Source organism: Mytilus edulis, chromosome 10 (assembly GCF_963676685.1).
Source record: "Mytilus edulis chromosome 10, xbMytEdul2.2, whole genome shotgun sequence".
NCBI classification, from domain to species: Eukaryota; Metazoa; Mollusca; class Bivalvia; order Mytilida; family Mytilidae; genus Mytilus; species Mytilus edulis.
Window position 1 is genome coordinate 12,687,031 of NC_092353.1, and position 14,061 is coordinate 12,701,091.

Genomic DNA, 14,061 nt, shown 5'->3' on the forward strand with positions numbered 1-14,061 from the left:
TAAGAGATACGATTCTATATTGCACGAATTATTTGTCAAATCAAATTCTTACAATTGATAATCAGCAGTGCTGTCATTAGGGAATTGTGGTAAATTACCTAGATAAAACCCATTATTTTTAGTTTATTCTGTATAATGATGATCACGAAAACGCTAGATGAATTTTGGTAGGCAGGGATACAGGCTAACCCATCTACCTGATAAATGAAGAAATACAGGTGTACATGCTTGACAAGTTTTTCTGGTGAAAGACATAACTCAAAAGTGGTCTATTGCTTTATTTTTTGCATTTTTATATATGACTGAAGTTCACTTTGGAAAAAAATAACTGTCATAAATTTTGTAATTATGAATCCATTTAATGTAAAGCATTGTTTTATCATACTAAAATTAGAATATAATTCCTCATACGTATTCCATTAGTAAGACGTTCAACGGAGTCCGACGAAGATAAAAATAACATGTTTGAATTTTATGTGCACCATCAACCGTTTCGATATATTTGATTTGCCTTAACATTGATTTTATTTTTTAAGACTGTTGGAAAAAACCTTGTGGCCATGGAACATGCGCAAATCATCGTAGAACCTTCATATGTACCTGTAACAAAGGATATACAGGACAATACTGCAAACAAGGTATGTAAAGTCATCAATGAATATTAAGATTCAGGTCAATTAGAAATTTTATCATTTCATCAAAAAAGTAAAGTTATTTTTTATTCTCTTCACTTTTTTGTTTTCTTCGGCGGGTAACAGAATAAGTATACACCTTAACGCGTGAACACAAATGGATATAAGGTTTAATATTGTAAGCAGTATCATAAAAGGTTACTTTGTAACCAGTATTATAATAAAATAAATAAAGCAATTGAACAATATAACATTGCAGATATTTCTTGAAATGTAATTCATGTAAATGATATATAGTTTGTTAATGTTTCATAGCAATGCTAAATTTACAATTTCTCTATTTCTTTTAGTGATTGACCGTAAGTAAAACATTGATAATACCATTTCGAATATTCACATAAAATAATAAGCCAGTATGCCGGTATGTCCAGAGAAACAAGATTAAACATACTTGCACTAGATTAATCAAAGGAGAATAAGTAATTTATACAGTTTGAAACATAATTGTTTTGCATAAATAAACAACACTTGAATGCACGAAGACGCAACCCAAAACTGATTGTGGACGTTAACAATAACAGTAATTTGAGACCGAAATCATCGCCATACACTGGGGTTTTAAAGTTTGCGTTTATTAGCAGGACTGTTTAGGACAGTTATCAGTAATTCACAACGGGACTGTTTTATGTGTGTGCTCATCGGGGCACCATTTTGTTATGAACATTTGGTCCTTTTCAATTAACTATAGATTTTGGCATTTTCATTCTGTCCTATCCTTTCACAAATTTTACCGTTCTTATTTTTTATATCAATTTCTTTCCTATGAGTTTTTAGTTTTACGCATACATTTGATTGATATTAAAAGAACATATTTCTTTTTATAACGGAAAGACTAAATTGCAATATTCAGTTGCATGATATAAGAGCTTTCTAACGGTTTACATTATATAATCTCTTATGAGACGGAGTGATACAAAAGAGATAAAATATATCAAAGGTGTGGTGCATTAACGATCCAATAAAAAAACACTTTGCCCACAAGAAAAAGCCACGAAAACTAAAAACAAACGTAGAAAACCTTAAAAACAGACCTGGAACAAAAACACAAGTGATCCGGTATTGGCAATAAACAATGCACATGCACTTAGTTTTTTTTCAATGTTTCGTTGCACTAATTATCTATAAGAACTATCACTGTCAATGACGAATCTTTTTCTCTAGACGAAGTGCGTATGTGTCGTTCACCATTTTGACTCCCGGTATTTAGATATATTATCCTATACTGGAAATGCATGTTGTTTCTTTTGTGTTTTTTGTCAAATAATTGAGCAGCGTTGACTGAAAAATCTGATGTTAAGTGGTTGTCGTCTGTTTATGTGGTTCATAAGTGTTTCTCGATTCTCGTTTTTATATAGATTAGACAGTTGGTTTTACCGTTTCACTGGTTTTGCACTAGTAGTTTGTGGGGACCTTTATAGCTTGCTGTTCGGTGTGAGCTTAGGTTCCGTGTTGCAGGTCTAGACCTATAATGGTTTATTTTTATAAATTGTTACTTGGATGGAGAGTTATTTCATTGGCACTCATACCACATCTATTGACTGCAAATTAAATGCTGAAATACGCGTTGAATTGGTAAAAATGATACAGTCAAAGTTAAAATAAACTTGACCTTACTAATACTTTAAATATCTAAAAAAAAAGAGATGTGTAATTACTCATTTAAAAAGCTAGCTACACTTTGTTGTGAGTATTTCCGGAATTTTAGTTCATCATGATTAATTGTTATTTTATGATGTAACGGTCAATGCATGATTTTATGGACATGTGAATGAATATAGATATTGACATTTGAAAGCGTCCACTGTCGATACACAGTCTCCGGGTCACATCGACGTAAAGACATCATCAAGCGACTACCATTGAATAGAATAATCATGTATTGAACTTTGATACAATGTTTGGTATGTATTTCAATGTGCTTTATTTCAGATTGCAAGTCCAATCTCTGTATACACGGGAAATGCATAAACCATCCAGCTGCTGGCTCATATACATGTCGTTGTTTAAGTGGATTTGGAGGCAAATTTTGTGATACACGTAATATTCATTTTTCTGAAAGTCTCATAAACAGAATCTACATGGGACTACAAAACTTGGTCTAATTATTAAAACTATTACAAATGTCCTTTTTTATCTCACAAAATTTAATACCAATATAGACATTCGTAATCAATTCGTTGACAATCTTTTTTGTGTTGCTGAAATCATTGAAAATGATTCATACGTAAAACAGGGACGAAAGATACCAGAGTGACAGTCAGACTCATATATCGAATATAAACTGACAACGCCATGGCTAAAAAAGAAAAATAATAGAACATAAGACACAACATAGAAAACTAAAGACTGAGAAACACGAACCCCACTCAAAGCTGGGGGATGATCTCAGCTGTTCGGCAAGGGTAAGCAGAACTTGTTCCCCGTGTGGCACCTGTCGTGTTGCTTATGTTATTACAAACCCAGTAAATAGTCTAATTCGGTAGGTCACATTCGTGAAAAGAGAACTGGATTGTAGTTTCGATATAAAGAACATATCTGACATAATCTGTGTAACGAATATTACATAAAAGGTCAACCAACTCGTAATGGCATCCGTAAAGTTTACGAAGGGATGATTTCAACTTTGCCATTTAGAACTCTTAGTTTAATAGCTTCTTTGTGAGCAGCAATCATCGATCAAGGACATCATGATAAGAGAAACAAGTCCGAGAATACTGAATCAATTGGGAGATGCATATTCCGTATGCAGGCGGTGCTGGAATGATGCTACTTAGAAATGATAAGTTCACATTAAGGAAGCTGCAATCACCTCTTTTGTCGTAAAGGTTTGTGTTCAAACAACCCGCATTGTCAATTTCATGATGTAGGTCAATATATGAGGCAGACTTAACTGTATCCGTTGTGTTCGTTATCTCTAATTCGATGGGATAGAATCGTTCAACATAGTCACCATGCATATTTTGAATTATTTAGTGAAAGAATATAATCTATATAGCGGAAAGTAATGTTAAAGAAAGTAAAGCAAGGAACGAGAAACACATATTGACTAATTTCAATGTTTATCGCTTTTACGCAAAAGGATCGTTACTGTATTCATTGTGTTATATATCGATATTAGTATATATCATGACTGAACTTATACATTGTTCTTTTTAACAATTTGTAGCACACGACTGTAAGTATAAATTTACAGAAAATTTGATAATAGTATTTCGATACTTCAACAAGAGTTTAGCTAATGGAATTGTATAACGAATTCAATACAGAAGTTTAATTTCTCAAGAAAATATTTGTAAACCTCATATATAATAAAAATAGTTTATCCAAGGTTTAATTAGGGGTTCCTATGTAAACAATTCAATTAAAAAACCACGCTTTTAAAAATAGAAAAACAACTATCTTCACGTTATTATAGGATAATGCATATAGTCCATTAATTTTTTATTGCTCTACATTGTTTGAATCTACATTATAAAAGACATACTTTTCAAAAGCACGATTAGATTTTGTTTTGCATTTATATAAAAGATTGTAGACCCAGTCCATGTGTTCATGGAAGCTGTCGTAACGTCGATGGAGGTTACCACTGTACTTGCAAAGAAGGATATACAAGCCGAAACTGTCAAAATAGTAAGTAAATATGATTCATGTTAACATGATGTGTCTGTAAACGGCCAAATAGTTATCAAAGGTACCAGACTTATAATTTAAGGGGTTCGCGAGTATAAATCAATTTCTTTTTTAAATATAGGATTTCGCTATTTTGTTCTTTTAATAAGCTTAATTTCCGTTTCTGTGTGTATTGCATTTTAATATTGTGTAGTTATTCCCCTCTTGTATTTAATGCGTTTCCCTCAGTTTTAGTTTGTTACCCCGATTATATTTTTTGTCCATGGATTTATGAGTTTTGAACAGCGGTATACTACTGTTGCCTTTATTAATCCTATTAAAGGAAGACTAAAATAAAAATATTGGGGCCATCGTTCATTGGAGCTCACAATCTGCCTTTGACAGAAGCGGCATTTTTGTTATATTACTTTTTTCCTGTTATACTAATAGAATAAAAAACAGAAATATCGATATATAAAAAACTAAATTACAAAAATTGCTTAATTTGTTCAACAGAAAAAAAGTATCAATACAGTTTATTTGAAAAAAAATAAAAAATAGAGATCACCGATGAGTTAAAAAAAAGTTTTTATACCGCTGTTCGAAATTCATAAATCAATTGGGAAAAAACCAAATCGGGTTACAAACTAAAACTGAGGGAAACACATCAAAGTACGGCATTCAACACGGAGCATTGACTCACACCGAACAGCAATCCTGTGTCAGAATTGTAGTTTGGTAACTAAAAAATATAGCAAAAAAGTTTGTTAAAAAAGAAATACCGAATTCAAAGAAAAATTGAAAAGGCCCATCATCAAATGGCAAAATAGAAAAAAAAATCAAACGAATGAAAAACAACTAACACATGTCTGACCTGGTACAGCCATTTCCTTATGTGGAAAATTATGGTTAAAACCTATAGCTAGCTTAAACTCTCACGAGCAACACTAATCAGCAGCACACATATTGGCGAATTGTAATTTTTATCTGACGATTTAAGCATCTACCTTTTTTCCTTCTCTCAAATGCTACATAATAAGCAGCGAATCATCAATTTTAAATATCTGTTTGATACTTTCGGGAACAGACCCTTCTAGGCCCCTAGCAAAAGGATAACGCGGTTCCATAAAACAATCTTTTTCGTAATGTTCCTATTTTTGTGATGATCTTGGATTTATATCTAGTTTTTGACGTGGTAAGAAAAACTTTTTCAAAATTGGATTTTAAGGATGTGTTTTTGAAATTTCATCTCATGAGTATATATTATATGATTTTGATAGTAAACATTATGACCTGTGTTTACAGCCATTGTTTGAATCTTAATAGCATTCTGTTTTATTTTGATTTCAGTAGACTGTAAGTAAGAATTAAAACATCGACTTGTGTATTTTTTGTTTATCTTAATGTATGTGCAATTGAAAAAAGCGATTTGAAACACTTGTTCACTCATAACCTCATTTTTGTAATAGACAAAAATCAGTTAAATGCAATCAAATGGGCATTAAGTTCGTGTCATCATTAGAATGCATGTTCCAATTATTTTTTCCGTTGACTTACGTGTATTACTGCAGGGGTTGAAAGTTCATTACAACTAGTTACATGTAATATATCCTTATATTTGATTACGCTAGAATCATTGGGTTAATTTCATGCATTTTCTATAGATGATGTTATTCAATTGGACAATCAAATCAATAAAAACCTGTAGATATAGAACTATTATACAGCCTTGCTTATATTCTACGCATATTCCGATTGACGTCAAAATTATCATGTGATATTTTCCTTAGACTAATATACCGACTGTATATCATGCATGGGGAGAATAACATAACAATGTTAGATAAGATAAGATAAGATAATTTTATTTACCAATCATGGTGCCCAAAATTTGAGCTATACAATTGAATGAATTACAAAATAAAGCACAGAAAATGATTAGAATGATTACAGTACATTTAAACAAAAACAAAAACAAAAAAAAAAAAAGCACAAGAAAACACATGAAGACACATTCACACTAGTTAACCTGATATAAACCAAGTTATTGACAAAACATAGTTGTCATAAGTGCCACTATGAGTGGAGAAATTACATAATTCTTATTAGTTATAGGTCTATGGGAGACAACTCCTAATCAATTTTATTTCCTATATATATTAAAACAATGCATTATGTTACGATAACTTTAACAAAACCATGCATTAAATTACAAATACAATTACTTTTGCCAAATTATGCATTGAACTACACATTACATTTTTTTATTTTTTTTATTAAGCGAAAAGAAAAGGAAAAAAAATTGAAATATAAGATGAAGTCACAAAAGATTTCATGTCCCATTAGTATCTTCAACTTCAATTTTAGGAGCTGGTGTTAACGATGCTTATGCCTAATTATTGGTTGCCATCTTCGCTGAGATAAATCGGATTTTGATGTTCGGTTCTGTTCTTCAAGATTTGATTTCACATACATTTGTATTTTCTTTAAATGCACAATTTTTGTGTTCTGTTAAATTGACCCTTTTAAAGTTGTTATACGATGATGACTGATGTACCCATGTTTTGACTATTTTATTTATTGTGTCTGTTTAGTTTACGCATCAATGTAAATATAACGGAATTTGACGAGACTATCATCAAAGTGAGAGGGTAAGCACTATAAAACCAGGTTTAATCCACAATTTTATACATTTGAAAATGCCTGTACCCAGTGAGGAATATGACAGTTCTTGTCCATTCGTTTTTGATGCGTTTTGTTATTTGATTTTGCCATGTGATTATGGACTTTCCGAATTGATTTTCCTCTAAGTTCAGTATTTTTGGTGATCTTACTTTTTATTACTTAAGGTTCTACAAAAAATAAACTTTCATCCTTTCTTCTATTTCATAAAAGTTTTACAAGTAACAATTTGAAAGAGAATAGTGTAGGCAACTCTGATTCAGTGTGAAAACGATTGCACACCTTCTGTTTAATTTTCAGATTGTAATCCCGATCCATGTGTGCATGGTACCTGCCACAGTAGATCAACACATTTCACCTGTAGCTGTAAACACGGTTACCAAGGTTTAACATGCAATCAGGGTAGGTAATATCCATTAAGGGAGATACGTTTTTCAGACCATTGTTATAGGTTACAATACACCATTAGATTTTATGGGCGCAGCCATTTTATGAGCATAACATGGTATTCAGAATTAAGAGTATGACTAATCCTGATTGGTCGATATGTGCACCCGTTATTTTTTATTACTAGAGACTTCGTGCACTCTGCTTTATACAAAAGGCAAAATAAAAATTATTCCGTAGCCCTAAAGGCACTGAGATGACTTTTCAACGCTTGGACAAGACACGTATTTTAATGGCAAAATTGATAGGCATGGGAGATAAGTACAAAATACGCTAAAAAAAGCAACGCGAACCTATATTTTTTGGACCAAAAAATACTGTCATAAATTTTCTTTGATTCTAGCAAGGTTTCGTTAAGAAAATCAACTTTCTAAAGTCTGTATCTCGAAAAAGGCTACCATTGTCGCCTATGGGGAAATTAATTGTTTATTTCAATCTTTATCATTTTTATAAGTGTAAACTAAATGTAGACAAGACATGACCAGAAAATATTTTATTTTAAGTCTCACCTCTTCTAAAAGATATGATTTTTTCCCGCAACAGTTTTAATTTACCAATTACTGAATTCATTGTACAAAAAGCCATGACACGTTTCTTCTGGAAATGACACCATAGATAAAAAGGTACCAGAACAAATTGAAACAGAGGACTGAGATAATAATATTGGTGAACAAAAAAATGAAAAATTTATTCATAAATTAAACTTATTGTTTATTGTAATTGGTCATGAAATTGAACTAAATATTGAACTTGCAAATAAAAGATTTCTCACTTATTTACAGAAGTTGATCGTAAGTATATAACATATTAGTTATTAGTTAAAATAGTTCTATGTAGAATACAACAAATGTACCACAGGCTATCTAATGCAATTTAAACCAAAAAAAAAAGTAACGACCTGTTTTACGTACTAAACAATAAATTAAAAACAAATAGGATATCGATCAAATTGGTAGCAAAAATGCTAGAATCATCAGGTCGAAACAAAACACACAAACAAATCTTACAAACGAAGTATACACACGAGAGAACTCTCAGTTGCTGATAGCTTGACCAACGCTATAAGAGCTTACTAAATTTTATGCTTCTTTAACTAAAATATTAATCACTTCAAAGTGATGAAGTGTATAGAAGTTATAAGCATTCATAGAAAATATGATATTGAGTAATACCAAAATATAGATTGTATGTAGGCCATGTTATAAAACAATAACACTCTCTTTCCTTTTCACGAATGTGATATATCGAATGGCACTATAAACCGGGTTTGTAATAACATGATCAACACGACGGGTGCCACGAATGAAGCAGGATCTGCTTACCTTTCCGGAGCACCTGAGATCACCCCAAGTCTTTGGTGGTGTTCTTATTGTTTAGTCGTTAGCTTTCTATATTGTGTCTAGTGTACTATTATTTGTCTATTTGTTTTTTGGCTCACCTGGCGCGAAGGGCCAAGTGAGCTTTTCCCATCACTTCGCGTCCGGCGTCTGTCGTCGTCCTGCGTCCGTCGTCCGGCGTTAACTTTTACAAAAATCTTCTCCTCTGAAACTACTGGGCCAAATTAAACCAAACTTGGCCACAATCATCATTGGGGTATCTAGTTTAAAAAATGTGTCCGGTGACCCAGCCAACCAACCAAGATGGCCGCCATGGCTAAAAATAGAACATAGGGGTAAAATGCAGTTTTTGGCTTATAACTCAAAAACCAAAGCATTTAGAGCAAATCTGACATGTGGTAAAATTCTTTATCAGGTCAAGATCTATCTGCCCTGAAATTTTCAGATAAATCGAACAACCCGTTGTTGGGTTGCTGCCCCTGAATAATTTTAAGAAAATTTTGCTGTTTTTGGTTATTATCTTGAATATTATTATAGATAGAGATAAACTGTAAACAGCAATAATGTTCAGCAAGGTAAGATTTACAAATAAGTCAACTTGACCGAAATGGTCAGTTGACCCCTTTAGGAGTTATTGCCCTTTATAGTCATTTTTTAACCATTTTTCGTAAATCTTAGTAATCTTTTAGAAAAATTTTCTCCTCTGAAACTACTGGGCCAAATTAAACCAAACTTGGCCACAATCATCTTTTGGGTTAGTAGTTTGAAAAATGTGTCCGATGACCCGGCCATCTAACCAAGATGGCCGCCATGGCTAAAAATAGAAAATGGGGTAAAATGCAGTTTTTGGCTTATAACTCAAAACCCAAAGCATTTAGAGCAAATCTGACATGGGGGTAAAATTATTTATCAGGTCAACATTTATCTGCTCAGAAATTTTTAGATGAATCGGACAACCCGTTGTTGGGTTGCTGACCCTGAATTGTTAGTTTTAAGGAAATTTTGCTGTTTTTGGTCATTATCTTGAATATTATTATTGATAGAGATAAACTGTAAACAACAATAATGTTCAGCAAAGTAAGATTTACAAATAAGTCAACATGACCGAAATGGTCAATTGACCCCCTTAGGAGTTATTGTTCTTTATAGTCAATTTTTAACAATTTTCATAAAATTTGTAAATTTTTACTAACATTTTCCACTGAAACTAATGGGCCAAGTTCATTACAGATAGAGATAATTTTAAGCAGCAAGAATGTTCAGTAAAGTAAGATGTACAAACACATCACCATCACCAAAACACAATTTTGTCATGAATCCATCTGCTTCCTTTAATATTCACATAGACCAAGGTGAGCGACACAGGCTCTTTAGAGCCTCTAGTTTTGCCTCGGTACAGACATGAGGAATTAACTAAGACTTCCTTATATTTTGTTAATTTCTAATAGGCCTACAAAACATATTCAATTGAAATCAGTGAAAATAAAGATAAAATGAAATTTAATTTATGATTAGACTGCAGTAAAAATCCTTGTGTGTTTGGAACATGTCATACTAGTCCTACTGGTTTCAATTGTGCATGTGCTGCCGGGTATTCTGGACATCATTGTGATAAAGGTAACCATTTTGTTATTTGGACAATACAAATGCAATAGTGTTACTGCTTTCACAATAACATAATGTAATAAGTATCATTTTTTTTTAGTTTTACAAGTAATTCTTAAAAAAAGATGTTCAAAAGAGAACTTTTATTAGTGTTTGTTCATTTAAGAATGTTTCACTTTTAAGATCAGTAAAATTATGAATATTACTTCATTATAGCACTAACAGTATTAAGCACAGCAACATTAGGATCAACTTCAACGTTAACAACGTTAGGAGAAACTTCAACTTTAACAACGTCAATAGGATCTTCAACTTTAACAACATCAAGAAGACCATCTACTTTAACAACGTCAAGAGGACCTTCAACTTTAACAACATCAGGTGGACCTTCAACTTTAACAACATCAGGTGGACCTTCAACTTTAACAACGTCAGGTGGACCTTCAACTTTAACAACAGCCAGTTCTATTTGTAGAGATAGTTCGTATGTGGCGTGTTCTGATCAACATGTTTGCGCAGATCCTTCATTGAAACGATTATGTCCTTTCAGTTGTGGGCTATGTAGTAAGATATGTTAAAAATGTTAAAGTTGAAATTCACTCCCAACCCTATCAACCACTTTTTACACTATATGCTTGTTGATGTAAGGGAGCGAAACAGTCAAATAAATCATTTTTTTTTTTTATATCAATTATTTTTTCCGATTTAAATAAGTTATCAAAATAGATTTTCTGTGGATTTTCTTTTCATTATGTCCCATCACTACGGTTTCAACTTCCTCGAAGAAATTGTATGAAATACAATTTATCGTGCTTTCTTACGTCTGCTCAGAAGCTCCGTAAGTCTCATATCACGGTTTTTTCTTTCATTTTTTTTTTAAATAAATAATACCGGCCCAAGACCACAATAGTTCCCTTTAATTATAGTGTATTTTTTCTTTATTTTTTTTTCTTTCCCTTTCTCATTCATTTCTTAGCTTTTCTGGGGTGGAAATGAAAGAAGAGAGCTGAAATAAACTTTTAGATGTTTTATTTTAACTGATTTTAATAAGGAAAGAGTGATTAGGCCAGGTGCAAAAAGGTAATATTTACACTTTTCGGATCATCTCTTGACTTGCCTATAGGGGTATGGATGCGTATTGGCCAAATTTGTATGATGTAAACATGCAATTTTTCTGAAAATTGCAAAAATTTTTGGACTTGTACTGTACATTACACACACAAAAAATTAGACAAAAAGAATAGGCAAAACTTTTTTAATACGAAAAAACGTTATAAAGAAATGATAGAGGAATTAATTGTGGTCTCGGGCCTACCGTTAGTTTTCTCGTTACTAATGTTTAACATTGACGTCATTCGGGTTCTTTTGTATCTGACTGCGATATGGGATTTGATAATTGTTAAAGGCCGTACGGTAACCTGTAGTTGTTAATTTCTGTGTCATTTTGGTCCCCTAATGAGAGTTGTCTCATTGGCAATCATACCACATCTTCTTTTTTATTTGAGAAGAGAGCAAGCATTATCAGCGACGTCACAGTGTGAGAGGAGAAGTTATCAAGCTTGCTTTCGTCAATCGTAAAACTTAGTGAAAGAGAGGGTGAAAACGACCAGTTATAGAATGTTAAACAGATTATTGGAGTTTTGCGTTTATCTATCGTAAATTATATGCCGCTCGACAAAAAGGTTCACATTGTGGCACGCGGTTGATATTTTACGATATCAATATGTTGAAAACCCGACAACCTATAATACATTTGTCTTATTTGACAACTTCGTTGGATAATATTAAAAAAGAAGAAGCGGTATGATTTCCTAGCATACACCTCTCCACAAGACAACTTTTTCCAAAATTTAACATTACTATCATATGTGTTGCTACATTATATATTTGTCAAACTATAATCTCTTTGCTATTTTCAAACAGGTTGTGAAGACAATGCACTTGCGACCTGCTCGTCATTATTATGTTCTGATCATAATTTAAAGCTTCTTTGTCAGAAGACCTGCGGTGTGTGTGGTGCGTATTCTTCAAATTCAAATCATTTAATGCGTTCTTTCTTTTGTTTTAAATTATCTGATAAAATATTACATGTATATATTTTTTTCATGTTAATGATATTCTAACCGACTGTAAATGATTTTTGCTTAAATCTTATTTTTTTGAAATGTATTTTGAATGTAATGACGTACAAGTATTTTTGTAAAATAAATCAGAAATTTAACTACATGTATTTTAAATATTTCATAGGGAAAAGTAATAGTAGTGCAACACCAACCACCTGGTTACATGTTCCGGAAGTAAGTAGTGCAACATCTACCAAAGGATCAAACGTACCTGGAACAATCAGTGCCACACCTACCACGTGGATACATATTCTGGGAAAATAAATAAATCGTCAATAGAAATTATTTATCAAATTATGATAAATTTTCACTATGTAGGAAAAATAAATATTTTTGAAATTAATTTATCTGCATTTGGGAAAGCATCATGTAGTCAACATCTAATCATTTTTTTACTCAAGCAATTGAGTTAATCTCTGGACAATAATTCCGTCATTTAGTTCTTGGGAGAAAACACCAGCCTGCTAGTCTTTACTTTGAAGCAAGACTACAATGTTTCTATCTTTTTCGTCATTTTTATTCTGTATGTGTAGATTGAATTAAGATATTTTACAAGATTGCGACCTGTAGTCGTCCGGTACTTTATTGATTTTGTAGGATGAAATATCATGATTTGAAGTACATTAATTGAAATTAAAAACGAATGGTATCATGGCGATGGCGATCAAAAAGTTCGTTTCTATGTGTCTAGGCGGGTTTTTTTTATTGCGCTTCGGTGATCCGGTTGTTCCTTCGTTTCTCTCTTATAGTTCTAGTGTTTTCTTTGATTTTGGTGTGTTAACCGGATTTGTTTTTTCTCAATCGTTTTTTAAAATATACGATGTGTTTTCCTCGGTTTCAGTTTGTAACCCGGATTTTTTTTTCTCAATTGATTTATAACTTTTGAAAATCGGTATACTACTGTTATTTATCATGATGTCATTTTTTTTTCAAACTACGCATAATGAGGTTGAGAAAAGTTTTACGTAACTGCAACATTTTTAAAATGGTTTTCTTTTTTATATGGTATTATACATGTACAGTAATAGAAAAACAAAGTAAATGGGGTCTCCATACTTGACACAAAATCAGTAATTGCACAGCAAATAAACACACAAAAAGCAAAGCTTGAAACACCCTCACCCCACTGCAATTTTAAAATGGCCCTTATCACCGGCTTCGGTTGAATTTTTTCAAAAAATCATCTGGATAGACTATGTCAAATATAACGCCACCTCATCGGGCTCGGTAAAACAAAAATAAATATACTGTAGAGTAGCACATATTTAAAACAGGTTTCTACGCATAGGTTTCTACGCATAGGTATATATCTTAAAATAAATGTAGCGTATCAACACCACCATCTACATTGTACGTTGAACTATCGAACTTGACCAATACTCAACATATCCTGTGAGCGCAATAAATTTAGTAATTTTGTAAGATAAATCAAAAATATGCAAGCAAGTATTAAGTATGATAGAGAATATTAATAACAAAGCAAAATAATAAAAGGGGGTTACCACTTCAGTTTAATAATGTGTATCTATTATACAGTCATTTTATAAAATTTACTGTTTGCAAAAC

At 32.2% G+C, this 14,061-nt stretch overlaps 1 protein-coding gene across 1 annotated transcript; it reads left to right on the forward strand.

The window, feature by feature from the left end:
* The first annotated feature begins 10,079 nt into the window (after positions 1-10,079).
* LOC139492587 (integumentary mucin C.1-like) lies at positions 10,080-12,838 on the forward strand. The gene is made up of 5 exons (XM_071280739.1): positions 10,080-10,119; positions 10,283-10,384; positions 10,589-10,936; positions 12,296-12,388; positions 12,620-12,838. Exons 1-5 carry the CDS (start codon positions 10,080-10,082, stop codon positions 12,757-12,759), a joined length of 723 nt encoding a protein of 240 aa, XP_071136840.1. The 3' UTR covers positions 12,760-12,838.
* Positions 12,839-14,061: the final 1,223 nt, after the last annotated feature.